The following is a 25496-nucleotide window of genomic DNA, read 5'->3' on the forward strand; positions in this document are numbered from 1 at the left end:
GGTGCCTCCTGTCTCCTCTTTAGATTCACAATGCTCTCTCTTAGATGACTGATCTGAAGGTGGATATCCATTCACCATCTTCAGTCCTCTCTCTGATAGTGGCATGTGTAGGCTGCTTCCAGTCCACCATCTTGGCCCTGTCCCTCTACATAAAGAATTCTAACCATAAATTAACATGGAAAGTCTATCATTAGGGTTTTCTGGGTTTTATAAAAATTGCTGAATGAGCATCATTGGTTTTGTTCTTACAATCTCATGTTATTCTTTAATTCTATTTCATATCAATAGAAAATATCTGTTAAACTCTAGCAGTACTTCAGACTTTAACATAAAATTGCTTTCCTGGGACAGGGACTCCATTGGACTGTATACAGAAACCCCAGCAGAAGAGAGGGAGGGCACAACAGAGGAGATCAGGTCAGTTATGGAACAAGATCCATTTTCAAAGACCCCAGACTGCCCCTCCTTGTCTGCCAAGTAAGGTATAAATCTATTTACCTCTTCTATCTGGATCTCCCGCTCATAAACCAGCTTTCGGACCATGCTGGCCACAGATACCATCCAAGTCAGCATCATTATCAGTGGAAAAAAGAAACCAACATTGTTCAGGAATCTGTAAGGGCATAATTTAGTCAGCATTCAAGGGCAAGAAAAATGAAATCTACCAATAGCCATGCACATGATAAGTCCTGCACCTGCATATTTTTTTTACATTTTTCTTATGAGTTAGAAAGTACTTTCAGGAGCAACATCTCCTTTGGCTATTTCTATGGGCCTGTGACTTAGGCAGGACAGTTGTGATTGGTGTGTTGATTTTGTTGGTGTATAAACTCACAAAGGAACCCATGAAGTAGACACAACTGGTTCAATGTACCTCAGGTAGCCATAGCCCAATCCCAATCCTCTCTGACATCTGCCATAGGCAAAGCAGGTCAGAGGAAGAAAACAGGTCATTAGTCCATGACTATAATTTTTCTCACTTAATCAGGGTCATTATGCATCTTCAATCATTGATATCAATTGCTCCTTTTCTATTTCCCCAACTCTCACATTTTAACACACTCTACCTGGGCTCCATTTCTAATACACACTTGAAATTACTCTTATCTATGACACCAATGACAGTCATGCCTCTAAATACAATGGGAATTTTTTAGTCACTTTCCTTCTTGACTTCTCAGCCATATTTGATGACACTGGCCATCCCTCCTCCTTTCTTTTCTCTTAGCTTCCAGAACAACTCCTGACTTTACACCCACTGCTTGGCAACTCCTCCTTTACCTGCCTTGAAATATGAGCATTTTCACCCTAACATGGACCCTCTGTCTTCTCACTTCATACTCTCTGAGCATTAAATCCATATATTAATTATGTTATTCACCAACCAAATGTGCAAGCATGTTATTGGGCTTGTGATACAAGAATGAGTCAAACAGAAAAAGGTCTTGTTATTAAAGGATCATCCATTCTAGTGGGGGCAGGGCATAAACAAACCAATAAACAAAGAAATTGCTATGTCCCCACTGAAACTCATGGTGAATTTTAATTGCCAGTGTAACAGTATTGGGAGGTAGTGGGGCCTTTGAGAAGTGCTTGGGTCATGGGGGCTCCAGCCTCATGAATGGACTAATGCAGTTCTCTTGAGGCTGGGTTAGTTCTCAAGGCATTGGGTTAGTTCTTGTAAGATCTGGTTGTTATAACACCAGTCTGCTCTTGTGTTTGGTCTCTTTGTGCACACCTACTTCCCATTCCATTTTCCACCACGAGTTGAAGCAGCACAAGGCCCTCCCGGAAGCCGACTAGATATGCTACCAGATCTTGGACTTTCTAGCCACTAGAATCATGGGCCAGATAAATTTCTTTTCTTTTTAAATTACTCAGTCTTGGATATGCTGTTATAGCAACACAAAAAGTACTAAGACAGAGACATATAATGTCAAGTAGTGATAAGTGCCATGAGGAAAAAGAACCATCTTGAGCAACAGTGAGAAGGGATACTATTTCAGAAAGGACAATTAGCTGCCCTGACTGTGGAAGAAATATCTGAGCAGAGAGCAGATGAAGTAAGGAAATGAGTCATACAGGTATCTGAAGGAACTACCCCAGGCAAAAGAGCAGCAAGTGCAAGGGCTGGAGGTGGAAGCATGCTGGGCACAGTTCAGGAGTGGACAGGGCCTTTGTGGATTAGCAGAAAATGGAATTGGAGCATTAGCTGGGGCCAGAACATGCAAGGGTTTTGCATGTCAGGGTGAGTTCTGATTTTAGTCAATAGATGAGAAGATACATTGAAAAGATTTTTAAAGGTGGAAAGGGATACAGAGAGGGGGCATAACCAGGTATATATATATTTTCAAAGACCACTGAATGCATGTAGACAATGCCTCCCCACTGTGCCTCCTCTCCCTGGCAAAGGCCTACCTCATAGTAGAAGTCAAATATATGTCAATGAGTACATGAAAGTCTAAAAAATAAAAGAAAATTAATCTCTTTCTTTTCATGCACTTTTCTGCTTATGACAACTGTTATGAGCTGTCAACTTGATGAATCACATTTTAACATTAAATATGGTTAACTTGTATGTTATACAGCGATTGTTTGCAGAGGAAAGAGTGTTTTAAATTTTCAGTTTTGTGACTTTCTGGTTTTTTTTTTTTTTTTAATCACTTTATTTTTTTGTAGTTCTCAGAGCAGGTAGAAATCTATGAACAGGTAGTGCTATAAACTCTAACAACTTGTATATCCAGCAAATGCCATCTGTTCTCCCAGAGTAACACAATTTGCCACAGAGATGAAGCATAGATCACCTGTAAAGTTAAAAAATTAATGCTGAGTTTATTTGGGGGGTTGAAAACTTGTCTATTTGCTCATTAACTTCTCCTTCTTTACTCAATGTCAGTGAAATTGATGGCTATTGAACTTTATTCTTACAGTAACTGAATCTTACAAAAGAGCCAGTAAGTATCATGCACAAATATTATCTAAGTTACTACTCTAAGCTATCACCTCATAAGTCATGTTGGGTCAAAATTCTGTGACACATGTATGTCCTGTGGATCCCTTGAAGAAAGATTTTACCTTTACAAATGAGAGAGTCATGAGAGGCTTGAAATTGGATCAACCCAGCTCTGATATTCTTGGAGCAACTCTCTCAGATTCAAAAGAATATTCAGACACTTTGCACAAACATGTCTTACTGAGATCATTTGGTGGAAATCAAATAGAGTAAGAAATTGAAGATGAGTGATTACAAGACAAGGCTATGTAACTCAGTCTTTTTCTTATTTGCTTCTGGAAAGTAGTTCAAAATCAACATGAGAAGAAAAATATATATACTTTCTGATTTTGATGAATATTTGAAAGAGACATCCAAGTATTTGAAAAGGCTGCTAAAAAAAATCAAGTTCATGTGGGAGTCACACAAAAATGTAAAAAGGAGCTATGTCAGTAATAAAACCCCACCCTCCACAGATCTCAGAATGCACCATCAAAACTAAACTTCTTACAGGCAAGTGGCACACTCTGAGGGGCACAATATATACAACAGCATGTGTCAAGTGGGTGTCAAGCTGCATGTTAAATTGGATAGTGTGTTACTGCTTCAATCCCCTTGCATGTTATTGGCCTGCTCAGGCTTTCCATAACATTTCTTCATGGTTCAATCTTGATAAGTTGTATGCATCCAAAAATTTATCCATTTCTTCGATGCTTTCCAATTTGTCAAAACATAGTTGTTCATAATAGTCTCTAACGATCCTTTGTATTTCTGTGCCATCAGTTACAATGTGTCCTTTTTTGCTTGTGATTTTATTTGTTTGGGTTTTCTCTCTTTTTTTCTTAGTCTAGGTAAAAGTTTGCCAATTGTGTTTATTGTGTCAAAAACCAACTTTTTTTGGTTGACTTTTTTATTATTTTTAGTCTCAATTTCATTTATGTTTGCTTTAGTAAGAAGTCACCCAACAAAGAATAGCCCAGGACCTGATGGCTTCACTGCTGAATTCTATAAAATATTTAAAGAATAATACCAATTCTACTCTCATTATTCCAAAAAATTGAAGAGGAAGAACTACTTTCAAACCCATTCTATAAGGCCAGCAATAGTGTGATCCCAAAACCAGACAAGGATACAACAACAACAACAACAAAACTATAGGCCACCATCCCTGATGAAAATAAATCCAAAAATCCTCAACAAAATACTAACAAACCAAATTCAACAATACATTAAAAAGATTATTCACCATGATCAAGTGAAATTCATCCCACAGATGAAAGTATACCTAAATATAGGCAAATTAATAAACATGATATATCATATTAACAAAATCAAGAACAAAAATCATATGATTATTTCAATAGATGCTTAAAAAGCATCTGATAAAATTCAACATTCTTTCATGATGAAAATTCTCAATAAACAGCGTATAGGAGAAACATACCTCAAAGAAAAAAGGCCATATATGACAAACCCATAGCTAACACCATACTGAACAGGGAAAAATTGAAAGCCTTTCTTTTAAGATCTGGAAGAAGACAAGGATACCTACTTTTATCACCTTTATTTAACATAATACTGGAAGTCCCAGCCAGAGCAATATGTCAAGAGAAAGAAATAAAGAGTATCTGAATTAGAAAAGAAGATTCTTTGATTTTAAAAAAGTCAAATAATCCTTGCTTGCAGGTGACATGATTTTATATTTAGAAAAACCTGAAGACTTCACCAAAAACTACTAGATATGATAAACAAATTCAGTAAAGTTGCATAATACAAAATCAACATACAAAAATCAGTAGCACTTCTATACATCAACAACAAACAATCTGAAAAAGAGTCCAAGAAAGGAATCCATTTACAATAGCTACAAAGAAATACCAAGAATAAATTTAATCAAAGAAGTGAAATGTCTCTACAAAGGAAACTATGAAACATTGATGAAAGAAATTGAAGAAGACACAAAAAAATGGAAAGCTATCTCACGCTCAATTAACAATTTTAACAATTAATATCGTTAAAATGTCCATACTACCTAAAGTTATCTATAGATTCAAGGCAATCCCTATCAAAATCTAATGACATGCTTCACAGAAATAGAAAAAACAATCCAAAAATTTGTATGCAACCACAAGGACCCAGAATAGCCAAAGAAATCCTGAGCAAAAAGAACAAAGCTGGAGGCATCACACTATCTAACTTCAAAATATAGTACAAAACCATGGTAAACAAAATAGCATGATATTAGCATAAAAACAGACACATAGACCAGTGGAACAGAATAGAGAACTGAGATATAAACTCACATATTTACAGCCAACTCATTTTCAACATAGGAGTCACAAACATACCTTGGCAAAAGAACTGTGTCTTCAATAAATGGTGCTGGGAAAGTTATATGCAGAAGGATGAAACTAGACCCCTGTCTTTCACCACATACAATAATCAACTGAAAATGGATTAAAGACCTGAAGCAATGAAACTACTAGAATAAAACATGGGAGGAACACTTCAGGACACTGGTCTGAGCAAAGACTTTTTGGGTAAGACCTCAAAAGCACAGGCAACAAAAGCAAAAATAGACAAATGAGACTACATCAAGCTCAAAACCTTCTGCATAGCAAAAGAAACAATCAACAAAGTGAAATGCCAACCTATAGAATGGAAGACAATATTTGCAAACTATCCATTCATCAGGAAATTAATAACCAGAATATATAAGGAACTCAAACAACTCAATAGTAAAAAATAAAAAAATAAATCTGATTAAAACATGGACAAAAAGCCTGAATAGACATTAAAAAAAAAAAAAGACATATGCATGGCCCAGAGGTATATAAAAAAATGTTCAACATCACTAATCATCAGAGAAATGCAAATCAAAACCACAAGATATATCACCCAGTTAAAATGGCTATTATCAAAAAGGCAGAAAATAACAGATCCTGGTGGAGATACAAAGAAAAGAGAAAACTCACATTCTGTCAGTAGAAATGTAAATTAGTACAGCCACTATGGAAAATAGTATGGACTTTCCTCAAATAACTGAAAAACAGAACTACCACGATAATCTAACAATCCTACTATAGGGTCTATATCTAAAAGAAAGGAAATCAGTGTATCAAAGAGATGTCTTCATCGCACGCTTACTGCAGCCTTAGTCATAATAGCCAAGATATGGAACCAACCTGAGTGTCCACCAGTGGATGAATGGACAAGGAAATGTATATATACACAATGGAATACTATTTGGCCTTAATAAAGAATAAAATTCTGTCCTTTGCAGCAATGTGAAAGGAACTGGAGGAATAATCCAGGAATAGAAAGACAAATATCACATGTTCTCACTCATATGTGGGAGCTAAAAAACTGGATCTCATGGAGGTAGAGAGCAGAATGATGGGTACTAGAGGCTGGGAAGGAGACAGGAGAAGAAGAGATAAAGAGAGGTTGATTAATGCATACAAACATAGTTTTATACAGAAGGAACAAGTTCTAGTGGCTGATATTAATAGCACAGTAGTACAACTATGGTTAGCAATAATTTGCTGTATATTTCAAAATAGCTAGAAGAAAAGCTTTGCAATGTTCCTAACACAAAGAAATGATCATAGTTTGAGGTGATGGATATTCCAATTACCCAGATTTGATCATTACACATTGTATACATGTGTCATACTATCCCAAGTATCCCATAAATAGGTATAACTCTTATTTATCAATAGAAAAAAGTTTTTGATTGGGTAGCGTGAGAAGGCACTTCTGCCCCTAGACTCTACTTCCAGAGAAACAGAGGAGGGAGGGCTATGTGTGGAATCCACGTATTTACAGAAAGCACCCTATCTTTGTGGCAATAGAAAACAGAGCCTTTGCACTGTGTGGCCATTAATGTCACCTGGTCCTAACTACCAACGGGACCTTCTTGCAGATACCTGGTCAGGAATGCCCGATTCATTCCAGGTGAGTAACAATCGCAACAAAAATTTAGCACAACATTTGTGCAAGAAATAAAAGAAGGTCGAGAGTTGAATGATTACTAACAAATCAAGAACATGTGCCAAAAAGATGATGACATGGAACAGATGAAAATAGTGGGCATATTTTTTGTCATCAATTTAAAAATACTTAATAAGGCAAGCCCATTATTAAAGAAACACTATTCGGCAAAATTGTTAGAACTGAGTTAAGATAGCAAGATATCAAAATGATATGAAATGTGAGATAGATGAACAAAAATAATCATCAGACAAATAATGATAAAACTGGAAGAAAAACAAGGGCAATCTGATATTGTACAACACACAGTAAGGGACAAAGAAAATAAACATGAGAAATACAACTAAAAGAAACAGAAATAAAGATAGGGTTTAAAAGATTCTAGAACATTTTATTGATTGGACATGCAGGGAAAAGAAATTCATGCAATTAGACTTCCTGAAAAAGAAAAACTAAGTGTTTGTAAATTTGTAAAGCCTGCCCTGGCTTGGGTGAGGCAAAGTCATTACTAGTAACCAAAATGTTTGTACCCCCATAATATCCTGAAATTAAAAAAAAATAAAAACAAAGAGTTTCCATTAAGAAAACATAAGTCTACATAAGATGAGTCATGGAAAATTATCCTAGAATGGTCAACAATGACATGTACTCTAGTAATATTTATTGAATTTTCAAGTTACTGGAAGCTTGTCAAAATTACCAAGTCATACAAAAGAGGGGAAATACCAAGGGGGCCTCAGATTTCTCCATAACAACTTTCAAAGCCAAACATAATAGAATTATTTTTATAAGATATGTAAGGAAAGAGTGAACCAAGGATTTCATATCCAGCTGAGATGTCTTTCAAATATAAATGCCACAATGAGTTTTAAGCACATAAGAATTCAGATTATATTATTTTGTGAGATCTTCTTAAGGAAATTACTAGAACACAAGCTCTAGTCCACCAAATGATGACTGGTAAACTATAGTAAAAAGGCTAATGGTAAACAACGAATACATTTTCCAGTAAAAGTGAGACTAAAACAAAAATAGAAATTAAGCAACAAGACAGATTGGAAATGTCATGGTCTCTGAAATGCAGAAATGATGTAAAAAGTAAACTGAAGAAAAAAGGGAAATTATTTAGAGAGGAAGAATAAGTTGGTGCCTGCCAAAATCTATTTGGTCAAAAAATCTATTAGTCAAAAGGCTATTTTTTTGAAATATTGAAGAATGTAGAATATTAGTATAAATGTCTTTGACAGTATGACATTAAGTAAGATAATAATGGCAACTAAAATTGCATGATGGAGAAGAGAAAGTATATCATGAAGTAAGAGAAAATATTTTACTTTTTTTTGTTCATGGTAAAAAACAAAGGGTTGATATTATTTATTTAAAGTTATAACTACAAGGTAACCATGAGGACAATAATAAAACATTACTAAATATTAGTTTAAAAGCAAAACTATAAATATAGAAAAAATAAGATAGAAGTAAAACTATATATATATTTGCATTTTATATTATTAAAGGGTTAATGTCACCTATATAAGAAGCTATATGAGGCATACAAGAGACACAACTGAAACAAAGTAAAAGTTTTAAATAAAATGACGGGCAAAGACCTACCACGAAAATGGAAATACCAAAAGAAAAAAAGAAGAGAGAAAGATAAAGAGAAGAAAGACAAACAGCAAAGTTCACCATTTTAATATTACACAAGGTAGAATTACGTCCACAAAGCATTAAATAAGACCCAGAGCACAATTATTCCTAGTGATGCACACAGTAACATAGCACCAATATCCAAAAGCCAAACACTGCAGGAAGAAGGGACAGAGATGACAAAGAAATGGAGGACTATAGTTTACCTATCTTGTTCAAAGACAGATCAAGAGGACATAAATTATACAGAGAAATCCTAAATAACAAAACAAACACAGACAAAATTCTCTGACTTAAAAATAGGGAATTAGAAATTCTTTGCAAGTGCTCATAAATCATTTATAAAAGTAGATTATATATTAGTTGACAGGAAAAAATGCCATAAATCCGAAAGTGAAAATAATAAAGATAATATTTTTGATGGGGGGTGGGGGAGGGGATGGGGGTATAGCTACATGATGAGTGTGATGTGCACTGTCTGGGGAATAGACAGGCTTAAAGCTCTGACTTGGGGGGATGGGTGGGACATGGACAATGTATATAACCTGAACTTTTGTACCCCCATGATAAGCTGAAATAAAATATATATATATATATATATATATATATATATATATTTGATGAGAATGCAAAAATTATGGTTTGGTAACAGAATTTGATGACTTACTATATGGATTTTTTTGGATTTTTTTCAATCTGATAGGTGAAAATATGCTCCTATAGAATAGATTTAATTTGAAATTTTCTTATTACATGTAAACTGAGTATTTTCATATGTTTAAAATTCCTGACAATTTCCACTCAGAAATTAAAAGAAGTTTTATTTTAAACAGCTCTTGAGTCAAAGAGAAAATAGAAACCTGTGTTGTAAGTATGTAGAAAACAATTAATTTCTAGCTGCGTATCAGATCTATGAGTTATAAAGCAGTGGTTGAAAAAATGTCATGTTAAGTAACTACATAAATTTAGGAGAAAAAGTGCACTAAACATAAATAATTAAACATCAGTCTCAGGTCACAAAAGAAAGAATACAATATGCTGAAGGTATGTACAGTAAGGAAGCAATAAAAATAAAAGCAGAAATAACAAGTTAGAAAAGACAAAAAAGAGGATGGATAAAGTCTGAATATGGTTCCTTGAAAAAGAAAACAAGTATGAAACAACTCGTGCGCATAACGAATTTTAGAAATCAGGAAAGAGAAAGCATGTTAAAGAAAGAGTAACCACAGGAAGAGAGGAAATGAAGGGGGACAAGGTGGGAGAAAGCAGGAGGAGAAAAGGATTTCCTGTCCTGACTTCACTTCCTGTCCAGGATCGTAATAATTGGGAGGGGTTTATATTTCAAGATGAAGCATTATATGCCTCTACCGACTTCTGCCACTGGGTAGCGGGTCCTAAAGGGCTTTCTGGTTCTCATGCATTGGTTCTCATGCATTATATTTCAAGATGAAGCATTATATGCCTCTACCGACTTCTGCCACTGGGTAGCGGGTCCTAAAGGGCTTTCTGGTTCTCATACCATTGAACTACTATCAGTGGTAGTTCTCTCGTCTTACTAAGGTTATAATAATCCTGCTCTCGAAGCTTCCTGATGGCAGTTTGAGAGTCGGAGACCAGGAGACGGGACTGAGCTTGGATGCAGGGGCTTGCAGAGTGAGGGCAGGTGTTAAAGTTCATCAGGGGGCTGATAACCACAGACAAGGACTTGCTTCAACTGGCTGTCACCTATCTAGGTCACCGCATATGAACTTTGGCTAATTACAATATAATTTGCATTGTGGTTTTAAAATTTCTCCGCCCTTGAAATCACCATGGCAGTTCTGAAACAGCTATATGACGTATGAAAATGGGAAGGAACCCAATTCTAGAAGTTACTACCCAAATGCTTAGTAAAAACTAACCCCTTAACCTTGAAGATTCCTCCCCTCAATTAGTGAAACTTCATAAGACCAAAAACCCCTTCCTTTCGAGCCTGCCCACTGCCTCTCTCTTGAGAGACTGGACTTTCACTACCAACACAGCTGTTTGCTTTTGGCTTACATGGTGCGTCCTGAACCGCTTTTCTCCAGCAGCCACCAAGACCCTGAAAACGCCTCCCCTTGGGAGGCCGTTAATATTAACAGCAGGACTACATCTTGTTTCACTACCACGTAGGTTGTGCAGCCACAGTGCCTGGCACAAAGCGAGTGTTGCACAAGCAGTTCCCACATGAATAAATAACACAGAAACTCTCATGCTAACTCTTGGCAAGCTTTTGCCATTTCTAGTACATGAAACATGCATCACAAGGACAAAGAATGGAGGGAATAGTCCCCCCAAAAAACATAAATAAGCAAACAACTGTTGTTTTAGAACAGGATATTAAACATGATATTTTTCCTTTACTTTCTCCACTTTGATAATCATTTTTTTACAAAACTAACAATAAAAAAAGCAACATGAAAATCAGGGATGTCTTAGTGACCTCAGAAATAGCATTGTCCTATTATCAGGAACGTATGAATCAATTTAAGATGTCCCAGAATCTTCTCTGTACATATCCCTTCTCTGGAACCCGAACAAAAGCACGATCAATGAACTTCACGACTAGGAAATTAAACTCTCTTATTTCTTTAAGCCTTTTTAAAAGGATACTCTGATCTTCACAAACATTTAATTGTCACCATTTCTTTTTCTGCAGGTGGCACATCCCTGATTTACATTTTAATGAGCCCTTGTTAATTGTGTTATCTGCTCCTGGTCTCTATTAGCTCCATCAGTGAGTTCAAAGACAGAAAAGTGATGAGCATGTTGAATCAAAGTCACACTGCAGGAAGAACCGCCCTGAGAAACTGGCTTTTGTTTCCCTCAACACTCAAAACTTGGACTGCAGTGTGGGGAGGTGGGAAATTCCCAGCCCCCACTTCTCACATCAGCCTGGCCTCTGCCTCTCTCCACCTGACCCCACCACCGCTGCCACCCAGGACCAGCCTAGGAGAGCCCAGGGCACGGCTGGTGGCAGCCGCTGAAGAGAAGGACCAGGGAGTCTGCTCTCCCACTTCCCCTTCCCCCTCGGGAAACTGGGTGAGCAGACGCATGTTGCTCCTGCTGCTTGCAGCTCTCTGGCTTCCACGGCCTTCCTCAACATGGCTAGCTGGTGTATACTGTGATTTGGGATTTGGATGGAGAGGGAGGTTGGGGAAGGAGTGGAGTAAGGGGCATTTAAGACTCAAGTTAGGCTGTGTGCCTGACTTGGCTTTGCCAGAGCAACGCACAGAAGCATGTGCACTTCCCCAACTCTAAACAAAGGGGACTATGCAAGTCCATTCTTCATTGTATTGTTGCAGTTCATGTGACTCACTTGGGACAATCAGGGAGGAGGGAGGGTGCCCACCTGCATCTGTATCTCTCTGAATACACCACCATCCAAAAACATCAGACCCACCCTGACTTTCAGCATTAGTAGGTGAAAGAACTTTCTAACAGTCAGAGCTGACCGGAAACAGAGTGGGCTGCCACTCGGAGCTCCCCGTCTGCTCACAGTGCCTGGCGTTGCCCCTCCTTGGGCTTTTCTTAAGCGGGATGATTTGCTGTGTACTACAAGCCAATGAGCTGGGCAGGTTAGCACTTAACATCCGGTTCGAGGTGACGAGACTGATACCCAAAACTCAAATAACTGGCCCAAGGTCCTGCAACCAGCAAGTGGCAGAACTGGAACCCAAATGCAGTTTTTTCATCCCGGTTCTCTCATTAGCTCAAGTCTGAGATTCCAAGGGGATCCCAGAAACTCAAAAGAGATTGTACAGCCTTAGAAGGTAAGACTCACTGAACCCGTGTGTCTGAAGAAGCAAACTTTGGGAACTGTAATTCAGATTTCTGGGTAATAAAAATTCTTTTTATCAAAAAGTTCCCCTCTATTTTGCTTGGTAGAGGAAGGCAGGAAGCCAATCGGCCACACCCACAGCATCTGGATCTTAAAGTCTTTCTCCCTCTCCCTTGTTAGTCATGAACTCATGGTACCCGCTGTTTTAAACAGGGAGATTCCTAAGCTCAAGAATTGCCTGGTGTCCATCTCTGCATTCTTCTCAGCACCTGGAAAAGTCCATGTCATACAGCAGGCATGGAAAAATCGTTTCTGAATGAATGCATGAATGCATAAATGGAGAAATAAATATCTGAGTGAATGAAGGCACTGAAATAGTACATGAGAAGCAGAGCACACAGTACTAAAGGAAGGTGTTTTAGAATTTGTCTAGGACTATTCTTCATTGCAAACCACTGTGCGGTTTATTACAAAACAATTGTCAACTCTGGCCCGCAGGCACTAAACACACCCGCCCCCTTGTGACCATCAAAACACCCTGCAGGTTTCTGAACTCCCACACACCCCACGTTAAGAATGACTGCTGACATCCAGCCTCTGCTTAGGATGTAAGGCAACATGCCAGGCTCTCTAACAGTGGAGAGAAATGGCAGCCCAGTGACCAAGGCTCCGGCGCAAAGTGCTTAAGAGTAGCAAGTGGCAATTAATAGTTCGTGAGGAGTGAAGGGCACTCAGATGCCATGAGACCTTGGGGGAGATAAGTTAACGTGTCTGGGTCTCAATTTCTTCAGCTGTACTTATAAGGTACTTGGAGGATAAAGGGGATGATGTTTTTGAAGATGTGATACAATTTTAAGAGAAGCCCGATCACTGCTGCTGTTGAGGAAAAGAATGTGGAGAAATCGATGAAACGATTCCTGAGGTTTTAACAAGATGCCGTCCTCCTCTGCCCAGAAGGAGAGTGGGTCTGTGCGAGCTGTGTGTGGCACACGGAAGTGGAGAATGAGAAACTTTAATGAGGATCTTTCTTCTGCTTCCACTGAAGTTTGCACAAGTCCCTGCAGTCAGGTGTCCCTCAGTGGACAGGGCAGGGCCTGGGGCAGGGAAGGGGGCTTCCAACGCTGAGCTCTGGGCGTTCTCAGGAATGGGACTTTCTGCCGAGGACCAGGGCTACTGACTGCATAGAAGAGAGGGTGTTTCATAAGGTTACTTGCAGGAGAGCCCAAGGAAAAGAAACCATCAAAATGCATGAAATGAGGGGTCCTCTCACTGGGCTGTTGCGGGTCAAGCTGACTTTTTTAAAGGAGTTTGACATTTCAAGCGTGAATCGCTGTCAACCCTTCACTCTCCACTTCCCCCAAGACAGGACAAGTCCAGACGCAGCAGCTCCCGGAGCGGAGCCATCACTCAGCCAGACCCGCAGGCCCCATTGCTCCCTCTCTCGGACCCGGCTCAGCGTCCTGTGAATCAAAGCAGCCAAAAAGCAGCGGGGGAAATAACAGGTGCTCTTTCAAAGAATATTCTTTTTGCATATAAAACAATTCTAGAGGATTGTTATATTTCTGTTTTCTGAAAACCTTTTTAGTAAGTTGGCTTACTCTTTGAAGCAATACATTAACCTTTGAAATCTTCATATTCATGAAGTACACCACCGTTCCAATCATAAACACATCCTGTGATAACCGCCATGAGTCTTGGGGCTCTTAGAAATAACGCATTTCACAAAGCCCCACTCCCTACCCACCTCTGCAATCTCAAAGCAATATTTCCCAGTGCGTGCCCCTCAAACATTAGTTCTGTGGGATGCTGATAGATATTATATGAAAAACTAAAACTAAAGAAGGCAAGAGAGAGATCCGTGTGCAAGGAAGAAGGGAAATTCTTGGTTAAGTGAAAGGTTTTGTTACCGTGGCTGGACTGCCATGTTCTGACCTGTGCTGGTCAGACCACTTGCTGAGGCCTCTTTCCCCTCAGCTACTCAAGGGCACCGCTTCCCTCTCTCTTATATACATCAGTTTTCCAGTTTTACTGCACTATTCTCATTAGCATCCATATTAAACAATGAACAAAAGAACATCTTCCCAACCTCCCCTGTATCTACTGCCCATTTCTTCCCACTTACAGCAAAACTCCTGAGAGATTCTCTGTCTCCAGCTCTGCTGCTCCAAGTCTCTCCTATGTCTGTCCACTCCAGCCCCACCACGGGATGGAGGCTGCTCTCTGTGGAGTGTGCGATGATGTACGCACATTGCTAAATCCAGTGGGCAAGCTTTCTACAGTATGGCTCAGACCATGACATTTCTGCTCAGAACCCTCCAGCACGGCCTCTTGTGTCACTCAGGTGCCCTGCAACCACACCATCTGTGGCCAGCTCTTTGACTTCCTCTCCTGTCCTCTCACCCTTGTTCACTCTGCTCTGTGGCCCTTCACACGTACCTCGCCACTCCTGCCACAGGGTCTTTGCTCTGCCTGCTCCTCTGTTCCCCTGTGTTTCTGTCTCCCTCCAAGTCTTTGCTCAAAGTCTCCCTGGCAGGGTCTGCCCACCCAGCTGCCCTCCCAGCGTCCCTGACGTTGCTCCTCCTACCACTCCCCGCCCGCGTGGCTCTCCCCGCCTGCAGACCGCCGAGGCAGTGGACGCTGCTCCCCCGGACGGTCAGGGCCAAGGAGCAGGTCTTCACCTGTTCCCTTCACTGGTTCGCCCCAAGCCTAGAGACTCACAAATAGTCCATAAATGTCATTGAATAAATGTATACATTAATGAACATGTAGCTCATTCTGCAAGCAGCAGGAAACCACTAAAACAATTTAACAAGTGTGGTCCACAGTCTAAAGTGTACTTAGGGATTTTTCCTCAAGTGGCTGAGTTCTTGCAAGATCTTAGACTGTCTCAGTCATTGAAGGTACACTAAGCCCTCAAGAAAGGGAGACTTTTTGAAACTAGACATAAAAGAAGGATATACAGCAACGAGAGGTCTCAAAGATTTAAGTATGTCCAAGAACTAAAATACTTCTTCACCTTTCTCAAAGAAGTAAAACAATATTTCTGAGGAGTTACGTTGTGGTATCCTAGAAGGAGACCAAGAGAAGTAATTGCAAGAATCATAACCTGGACGTTGCACTAACCCCAGCTTCCCAGGCAAAGGTGTTTCTCGTACACAAGAATTTGCCTTCAAGGGGTGAAAAAGGCACATCTTCACCCATCTCACTCAGAGTCTCCCTGCTGACCCTCGTCAGTGTCTGCTGACCAAGCGTGTGGTCAGCAGAAATGGAAACCTGATTGATCCGGCCACTGGCTTTCCATCAGCACATCCCCAGGAGCGTACGCTGTCCTTCCCAGCACGCCTTCCTGGGAAGCAGCCTGCGTCAGGGTGGGCGAAGCAAACCCCTGTCTTCCTCCTGTGAGCGGGAGCAGAGGGAACTTTCTCCTTCCCGCCCACATAGCATGATGCTGTCTTCCACGGATGGAGATCATAGCATACTTTGGAGATAGAATAAAACTGTCAAAATGGGGCTTCTTTTTTTGAGATTCACCTTTTTAAAAAAAAATAGCACCATAAACGTTGACTTCCCCAAGTATCTAACACAGGTCATTAATTCTCAGAACTCTGGGGTATCTGAGTTGGAGTCGAAGCATTTGTGTGTGACACCTAGCCAACAGCAGCAGTTTGCTTGGTTTCTGCTCTCAGGGCTGTCACCTCCAAGCAAAATGCCTTGGAAGCAGAAAATCACTGGTTGAAAATGTTCAAAGCCAAAAATATCATCACTCTGAAATGAAAGAATAGCTTTCATTTTACAAAGAAGGAGGTTCAGAGGCTTACCAACAATCTGCTAAGGAGACAGTCCCTGGGTGAAGGTGACACCTTGGTCTCTTCCTTCCTGACCCTTTGCTCTCCCCACCACACGACACCTGAGAGAGGCTCAATCAGGCCGTCTTTCGCCTTTTTCCTTCTAGATTGACCAGCTATTATGTATGAGTCAGATCACTAGATGGGAAGGAGGCGATAAGACATCAAGTCACCTGTGCTTGCAAATGTGGCCCCAACCACCTGGAGAGGCAGTCCCATCTTCTGCACGGTGGCCCACTGCTCTGGCTGAGTCAGGGACGGGACGTGCCATCATTGCCCCGTCTCACTGAAGAACAAGGGTCTGTCCCTGTTCTCAGAACACGCAAGCCTGCCCCTTCGACAACCTCACATTCAGCCACTTTTTCCTGGTGGCAGATAGAGCTCAGGAGAGTGGCACCCGAGAGCCAGCATGCCAGGACTGCAAGTGCCCTGCACTAGCCAGGGCCAGGTGCGGGGCAGGATGCCCATGGGAACAGCATCCGTCACGCAGAAAGGGAGGCGTCCAGGCTGAGCCAGCAGCAGTGCGGCTTGTGCCCTCTGACATGCTTTGACGTCCTCCCAGCCTCTGCTCCTGCCCAGGTGTCCGGGCTCACCCTCGTGTCCACTGAGCCCCAGTCAGACACCAGCCACCTCCAGTCCACTTGGCCAACACCCACCGCCTGGCCCGGCCTCCCCGACGGCTTCTCCTCAAGTCTTCCCGTCCAGCTGGAGCCTGTCACTGAGCTCCCCCTCTCGCTCCCTGTGCAGACGTCACCAGCCAAATCACACGATGGAACTCCTAAATATTCTCAGATCACTTCATAGGACCTAAGCCACCACCGAGGCCCCTGTGGAAGCCCTCACCACTCTGCACAGCACGCTGCCTGGTTGTTTTTAAAGATTTGCAGTGAAGAGGAACAGCCTTCCTTTGTTTCCCCAGGTTTCTATGGGTGGGGTCTTTTCTCAGACATGCACAGCCCTTGTGAATATTGTTCCTCAAATTTATTCCAAGGGTATTTAAGATTATAGATGCCTGAGGCCAAATTTAAAATTCCACTTGATCACATTATCTCAACCACTATATTTCTCCTACCTAAATAGGTCAAGCATATAACAAATGAACCTTAAGAAATTCAAAAGGGGATTGGACTTTTTAAAAAATGCTCTTTGGAATGAAGACAGAAAGAAATCAAAGAGGTTTCTCCACGCGTCTTTCCAAAGACAAAGCCCTGCTCCCTGCAGGTGGCCGCTGCAGGACAGTGTGGCCCCGACTCCGGGCTACTCACAGGTCGCTGGTGTGGCAGGGGTAGGGCATCGCCTGGGTCTGCGCCGCGGGCTCCGGAGCTTCCTGGCCCGTCTGCACCGAAACGATGGCTCTTTCGATCATGTCTTGCAGTGGGACAAAGACGTAGTTGTATTTGAACCCATCGGCCGGTAGGCTCTGAGGATGGAACTTCCAAGAAGGGTTTTTTACCACATCGGTCCTCATGCTGTATAAGACACTGGTCCGGATTGTGTATGTGACATGGGGCGGCAGTTTGAGGCTCTCTGATCTGAAGTTCTTGCCTAACAAGGAACTGTTGAATATGACACCTAATGGCAGAAAAGGAAAACAATGAAGCATCCTCACAACTTAGGGAGTGGCTCACGCCGTGTCTGTGCTGGGTCAGAGTGGAAAGCTGGCAGGACTGCGGAACCCCACTCCTGCACACGGGACCCCACTCCTGCACACGGGACCCCACTCCTGCACACGGGACCCCACTCCTGCACACGGGACCCCACTCCTGCACAGGGGACCCCACTCCTGCACACGGGACCCCACTCCTGCACACGGGACCCCACTCCTGCACAGGGGACCCCACTCCTGCACACGGGACCCCACTCCTGCACAGGGGACCCCACTCCTGCACACGGGACCCCACTCCTGCACACGGGACCCCACTCCTGCACACGGGATCCCACTCCTGCACACGGGACCCCACTCCTGCACACGGGACCCCACTCCTGCACACGGGACCCCACTCCTGCACACGGGACCCCACTCCTGCACACGGGATCCCACTCCTGCACACGCGGCCCAAGCCCCAGGGTGACAAATCAGTCACACAGGCAACTGGTGGTGAACTTGAACGAAGACCTCCTGACTCCTGGTCCAGTGCTGCTTTTTATTTAATAAAACCATGCAGCAGTGTCATCAATGCAAAGAAATTATTTGTTTGGTATCTTTTGTAGGACTTTAAAAAATACATGAGGCTGTTCAAATCATTTCTTCTCTTGAGTGGCAGATAGAACTCAATGTGCAGAGTCCGTCTCTTTGAGGTTACTTATCATTCATAATTTAAATGTATGGATTCTGTTTCCTGCCACATGCATTCTTTGAATTTCATGCATAAAGCTTATTATGGGCTGAATTGTCACTCCTCTCCCCCACCCTCTGCCAAATTTATATGTCAAAGTTCTAACCCCTAGTATCTCAGGATGTGACCATATTTGGAGACAGCATCTTTAAAGTGGTATCAAGTTAAAATGAGTCGATTAGGGTGGGCCCTCATTCAGTGTGAGAGTGTTCTTATGAAAGGGGGAAATCTGGACACAATGACGTAAGAGGAAGACAACGTGAAGACACACACAGAGAGGACGGCCGTCTGCAAGCCAGCGATCAAGGCCTGGAGAAGACCCTTCCCTCTTGGTCTGCAGACAAAAAACCATGGAGGCCTTGATTTTGAATTTCTAGCCTCCAGAATTGAGAGATGATTAATTTCTGTTTTTTAAGTCCATGACAGTTTGTTACAGCAGCCCTAGCCAATCAATACAAAGCCTCAATTAAAAATAATTAAATGTTTACTCAAAAAGAATATGAGAGCACACCTCATGTTTATCTTGAATAGGTGAACAATTAATAATGGAGTTGAAGTGACCATTGTCTTTTCTCCGTGCTCAACCAGGATATCAAGATACTATGATAAAACTAAAGGTGATGGAGGAAATTAGAGTATAAATTTAATCAGGAAAAATATAATTTGTCATGTGGGATTTAACCATGGCATAGTATCATGAAGCAGTAAGACCAGAGGTAAGGAGTAGTGCTGGTCTCGGGATGATGAAAATGGTATTAGTCATTACAGTAAACACATCTCTTTGTTAATTCAATGCAAATATTTCTGCTTTATTTTATGTGTTATCTGGAAAGGACTTCTTTTCTTTCTGAGCCCTCATAAGGCACCCTCAGGGAGAAATATGCAAAATGACAATGTATTTGAGCTGGCACCCTTGTAAACATATTTTTTCATAAAATACTCACTGGCCAAGAAGTTGTTCTGCTGCATGAGCTCCTGTGCTTTAGTCTCCAGGATGTCAACAGACTCCACAGCCTGGAAACGGCCCAGTGCCACACAGGAAGAGAGATTGACCAAGACGCTGCCCAGGAAGTGGAAGTGCCCAGCCCCTGCATGGTTGAACATGGCATCCAGCATCCCTCCTGCAGAGAGCAAACAGATTAGGACAGATCAACTTCTGTTTCACCCCAGTGCTTCCTGTTCATAAAGTGGAGATTGCACAAATGAATTTGGAAATGAATATGAATTCCTTCACTAAAAAATTGCTCCAAAGAGTCAAATTTTGTTCACATGCAAATTTTGCCACTTACTTGCTGAGTGTAAACTCTCTCATTTTATAGACATTCTCTGTGGCACTGATGTTGATATATAAATAAAAAGAAAACAGGTACAGCACAAAGTGTGGCACTGCAGACCGAGGGGGTGTCAGACTGTGGGAGGAGCCGGCAGGAGGAACAGGGGGAGGAAACCTCTACAGGTGGCCGGGAAGAGCCTTTCACAGCCAGCTCAGCAGAGTTTCAGGGGGAAAAAAATAATGTTCCAACATGGAGTCAAATAATGCTAAAAATTCCTTCCCTGAAGCAGCAAGCATTTTGGGAAAGTAATTTTATAACATTAATTTTGCAAAACCAATTATCAAGGAGTATTGACATTGAGGAAACCAAATCCTCATGCTGTCTCCATCCCAGGCCTGCACATTCAAAATGGAAATAGAAATATCAGTAGAGCAAAGTTGGCAACAGCTTCTTGACTGTGGATGCTGAACAGTAAACATTTTTCAGGGCAGAACTCTGAGGATGTCTCAATATTCTCTCTCTGGTTTTAGGAAGGAGCTGGAAAAACCAATGATCGGGAGTAAGGCAGGGTGAGAAGAACGCCTGGACCCTTGAGAGGGAAAGTGATAGGAAAGATTCCAGAGTCCCCGGGTAGCAGAGCTGTGGGGGAACCGAGTCGCTCAGGGGGCGCTGCCAGCAGGAGATGCATCACAGAACAGGGCCACCCCGTCACTACAAGGCGGGGTGAGTGTGCCTCCCTCTGTGGCGGCGCGAGAGCAAGCGGCCCTGCTGGGCCCTGTCCTGTGAGCAAGATGCTCCTCTAGTCAGTGGGATGTTCCCAGCAGAGACGTCTCCACCTGCCCTGGGCCCTGGATCCTATTCAGATGCAGAGAGTCTTTTTTTTTTTCCTTTACTGCTCAGGACCTTATAAAGAAAATAGAAGAATGAGCAGAACTGGACATACCTGGAAACATGCCAACGTGTTTTTAGACGCCCACAATGTGCACAGTAACACACAGCAAGTTATAAAACTATACAGACAAAATCACAGTTCGGGACAACTGTCAGCTGCCAGTGACCACTTTCTTGGCCATAGGAGCTGCTTAATCTCATCTCATGTAGTGGGGGGACCTCAGCGTCTGACACGTGGTCCACTCGTAAAGGAACTAGGTTACAACTAGCTCCCACCCAACCCCAGATCTGTCAGCTTGAACATAACCGTCCATGGGAAACACAAGTAAGAAAGAAATGCAAGCATGATTAGAATCTTCTGGGACAGGGCTTACAAGTGTACATGACATGCAATCTTTTCAGCACCTTTTAATGTTACAGAAGAGTATTATATAATTTTGGGCAAGCGTTGATTGGCTGACACTCTGGATCTATATTATTTTGCTCTTAAATACCTGAGTGCATTCTTTCCCCAACAATCCTTGATGATCACTCCTGGGAGGACTGTCACCAGGCAACCCCACACCAGACTCTGACACGAGTGTCCCATTGGAGCTCAGGAATACCCCACGGAATGGGAGTCCCCCAGGTGCATCTTCGGTGTCAACCCTTGACTTTGTTCTTCTTCTCCACGGTCTGGGGGCAGCCTCTGCCATCAGGCCTTGTCATCTGCCTTCCATTGTGTGGTAGCAGACAAGGATCTGTCCCTGCCTGCCCGCTGTGTGCAGTCCCTGCTCCCTGCTGGCCTTCCTCCATCCCCCTGACCTTCCGAATGCTCCAGACTGACGGCTTGACAGTCAGCCCCCCCGACCCAAGCCCACGGCCATCCTCCAGCCCAGCCGGGAGCGTGCCTGCCCTCCCGGTGGGCATTTGTCCCAGGACACGGCAACACCGCTCTCCCCTGCTGCCTCCACCTCTCACAGCACTTTCCTCCTCCACTAGGCTTCTCCCTGCTCTAAGATCCTCCAGATTTTCTGGGTTTCTGGATGAAGTCTGGGTTTGGCTTGCTGGGCACTCTGCCTGCCTTAGAAAGGCAGCTTGGGGCCGTGCCAGGGGCCAGACCTGAATGAGAAATTACGTCAAGATCCATCTCCATCATCCTGAGATGTGTGGAAAATTCACTTAACACATCTCGGCCTCAACTTCTTCCCTGGTAAGGAAAGAATCATTTCCATCCACCAACTCAGGGAGCTGAAAACATGTAAAGTTCCAAATGCCAAGAAGGGCCAGGATTGTTCTGCCATGCAATGCTTCTCCACTACACTGCTCACTGTTTCTCAAAGGTTGTTAGTCGTTATTGTGGCTATTGCTGCTGTTAACGTGTTCCAGCAATTTCTAGATCTCAGGCCAAGACACAAGTGTGAGGGTCTGGGAAGGTTGGATTTCAGATCATTTTAAGCTTTTGCTAAGTATCTACTGTGACAGTGAGATGGCATGGTCTGAGTGCGAGTCCTGTGCCAGGCACAATTCTAGGCACTTTTATGTATTATTTCACTTAATCCTTCTATTTTCAGAAAACTATGTTAGTAACATGTTCATTTTAAAGTGTAGGAATTAAGGTGCAAAGAGGATGAGCAGCCAGTAAGTTTCAAAACCATGATTCAAACACGCATAATCTAGCTCTGGAGGTCACTTTCCTACAAATGCTTCAGGCTGCACTCGTATTGGGTGGAACCATATAAAACTACGGTTCAATGTTATGCCGAAAATACTCAAACACCGGAAATTCCAGACAGCTCTCCATAACACAGAGTAGAAAGAACACATGATCTCTAGTTCAAAGAATTGGGTTCCTACTTACACCAATTATTGAAAGAGGCAGTCTCTAAGCCTCAATTTTGTCATCTGTATTTCAGAAAGAATAAAAATCTTGTTAATGTTCCCCAGGGAGAGATCAAATGGGAAGGAAAAAAAAAAAGACATGAAGCTATTTAGTGAACGTTTAAGCAGAAGACCAATCAACTATTGCCATTGGAAAGCACACAACACTTTCATAGAAACAGCCCCTTAATTCACAGTTCGGTAAACCCTGAAAGGTACGGTTAAGTGAAGACAGTCAAACTGAATGCATGGAAGATTAAAACAAGCTCATCAGAAAATTCAGTGAGAAGAAAATCCCTCAAGCCAGAGCTCTCAAATGGCATCAACATCAGAAACGTGTAATTGACTGGAAGTTTTCATCTCTCATTTATTTCTACAGTCAACAATTTCTAAGGTTTAAGGCAGGAAAGGACCTTTGGCTGTTTAGCTGACATCATCAAAGAGGAGCTAGAAGGATCCACAGCACTGGGTCTTCTGTCACAATGTGTCCTGAGTTCCCCAACTAGGACAGAGCATCTCAGCAGTCTTTGGAAAGGTTCTGAGCTTCAGAGCCACTGTGGTGGGCACCAGCCAGCCTTTCCCTCAGCACTGACATGGAGGGCTCGGGGGAGCAGCTAGTGGTCTGCTCTGGCCCTCCTTGCTGAACAAGAGGCGCGGAACACAGGGTGGTTGGGTTAAAGAGTTTCTTTTGGTGTGATGTCCATCTGGCCTGGAGATGGGGACACAGGGCCTCTGCTGTCTACTGGGCCTCGTGGACTATAGGTGAGATGCAGTCGAGAGCCTACTCAGCAACCCCTGGGAGACAGCTGAGGTTGTTTAATCCTTGACCTCTGTGACAGATGAAACGAGATAAAGTGTATAACATGCTTGATACTTACGGTGTCTAGCACAAACTGAGCACTCAATAAATGATTCCCAGCATCATAATAATCAATATGCTACGTAAAATTGATTTCTAGTAGAGGAGTAGACAAAACACACTGCCTTCATCTTGCTCCAAGACTCAGATTTTGGCTCAGGTAACTTGGCACAGCCAAACTGATAGCCTGTGTGGCAGGTGGGTTTCCAGATCTCCACCCGCACCCCCACCCAGTCAAGACGGGAAGCTGGCACCCCAATGTATATGCCATGCAAACACAGGTGGCTGGGGCTGGACAGCGGGGCCGGACCGGCTGGTGAAGAGGCAAAGCTGACACCGGTAGTTCTTAATATTTTCTCATCCATTTTCTCCATTTCCTGCTCTGAGATTGCACCGTGTCTCGGAGACGGCCCTGGGCTGGTGACTGCAGCGTGCAGTGCCGACAGGGCTGTGCTGGGGGCCACTTCTCAAGTCTTTCCACCCAGGGACAAGGGGCGAGGGGGTGTGTGCAAGGAGAAGACAGTGATCCTGGAAGAGCCTTTACAAGGCGAAAATTCTGTGAAGTAACTGATTCTTTAAAAACTTTATATTGTATTTGTCTACTCCTCATTTGTGTTAATATAAAATTATGTCTCATTTTCCCCAAAATGTTCAAGCAGAAGTGATGCCTTTGGACAATTCATCATGCTCACTCCATGACCTTCTGTGGCCCCGGTACACTGCCCACCACGTGCTAGAAATAGCGACGTGTCGGGCCCTGGAGACGTCACTATTGCTGTGAAACACCATTACAAGGGGTAGCATTTACGGGGTATGCGGTGGTTTGATGACAAGTCCCTTAAGGAAGTTCCTGTTTTCTAAATATCGTGGGTACAAGGCTAAGCCTGGATATTCTTGTGTGCAATGATGGCCCTGGAGCCACCAAAAAGCAAGACCCGTGAGAGCCGTGTGCTGCGTAACCCGGCTTGTGGCCGCAGGAGCGGCACCATCTCTGCAGGGGCACAGGGCCTGGTGCCCCAGGACTGATGCGACGTGGCTTTGCTCCCCTGGCATTTCTACGATTTATCCCATGGTTTACATTGGAAAGTCGTTTAATCTGTCAAAGTTTCAGTTTCCTCCTCTAAAAGCAAAATTGCCCACAGAGTTGTTAAAATTAAATGAAGTTTATATATATCTGTATTATAACCTGATGTTAGAATCAGTGCTTACTGAACGCTATTACCACATTTATAACTGCTAAAGGAAAGAGCTAGGCCCAACTCATTAGCTTTAATTCCCCTGCATGAAACTAAACAGAACAACTAGAAAACAGGAGATCAAAAAGTGTATTGTGGAGGGCTTTATTTTTTTTTTTTTTATGGTGAATTGGAGATTGTTAAATTTCACAGCAGGGGGCAAACTGAGGACATTTTCACATTGTGTTTTTCTATTGCTGACCATTTGTCACTCGGAATATGTTGCCCCATAAGCTTGCCTAGTAAGCACGGTTAGACGATTTAACTGTATAATTCCAGGTGTTAAATGCAGTAAAGAGCGACCTGGCTTCAGTATAGCGCGGTTTTAATTGTCTTCCAGGGGAAGAATCAAAGCAGCTTTGCAGACGGCCTTAAGGAGCTGCATCGTGTCATGGCCGGGACACGCGCACGTACAGCCGTGTTGCCTGACTGCTGCCCTCAGCTGCGAACCTGCACAGCGTGCTCCTGTGCTCAACACTGTTCGCAGTTGTGACGTGCTGGGCAGTATCTGTGTATCTAAACATGCCTAAACGTAGAAAAGGTACAGTAAAAATATGTTTGAAAGATAAAAATGGTACAACTGTACAGACCACTTACCAGGAGTGAAGATTTCGGGACTGGAAGTTGCTCTGGGCGAGCCGGGGAGTGAGTGGCGCGTGACAGTGAAGGCCTAGGACATCGTTGCACACTTGGTAAGCGCTGTGCACTTAGGCTGTACTAAATGTACAGAAAAATTTTTCTTTCTTCAACAGTAAGTTG

The 25496-nt window shown here is 42.7% G+C and overlaps 1 protein-coding gene across 1 annotated transcript in view; it reads right to left on the bottom strand.

The window, feature by feature from the left end:
• The window catches only part of ABCA13 (ATP binding cassette subfamily A member 13), a 459896-nt gene that overhangs the window by 271311 nt on the left and 163089 nt on the right, over positions 1–25496 (bottom strand). The window contains 3 exon segments of the mRNA XM_069462020.1: positions 499–613; positions 17548–17854; positions 19563–19739. Coding sequence (XP_069318121.1) covers positions 499–613; positions 17548–17854; positions 19563–19739 — 599 coding nt within the window.

This window comes from Eulemur rufifrons, chromosome 29, assembly GCF_041146395.1.
Source record: "Eulemur rufifrons isolate Redbay chromosome 29, OSU_ERuf_1, whole genome shotgun sequence".
Lineage (NCBI taxonomy): Eukaryota > Metazoa > Chordata > Mammalia > Primates > Lemuridae > Eulemur > Eulemur rufifrons.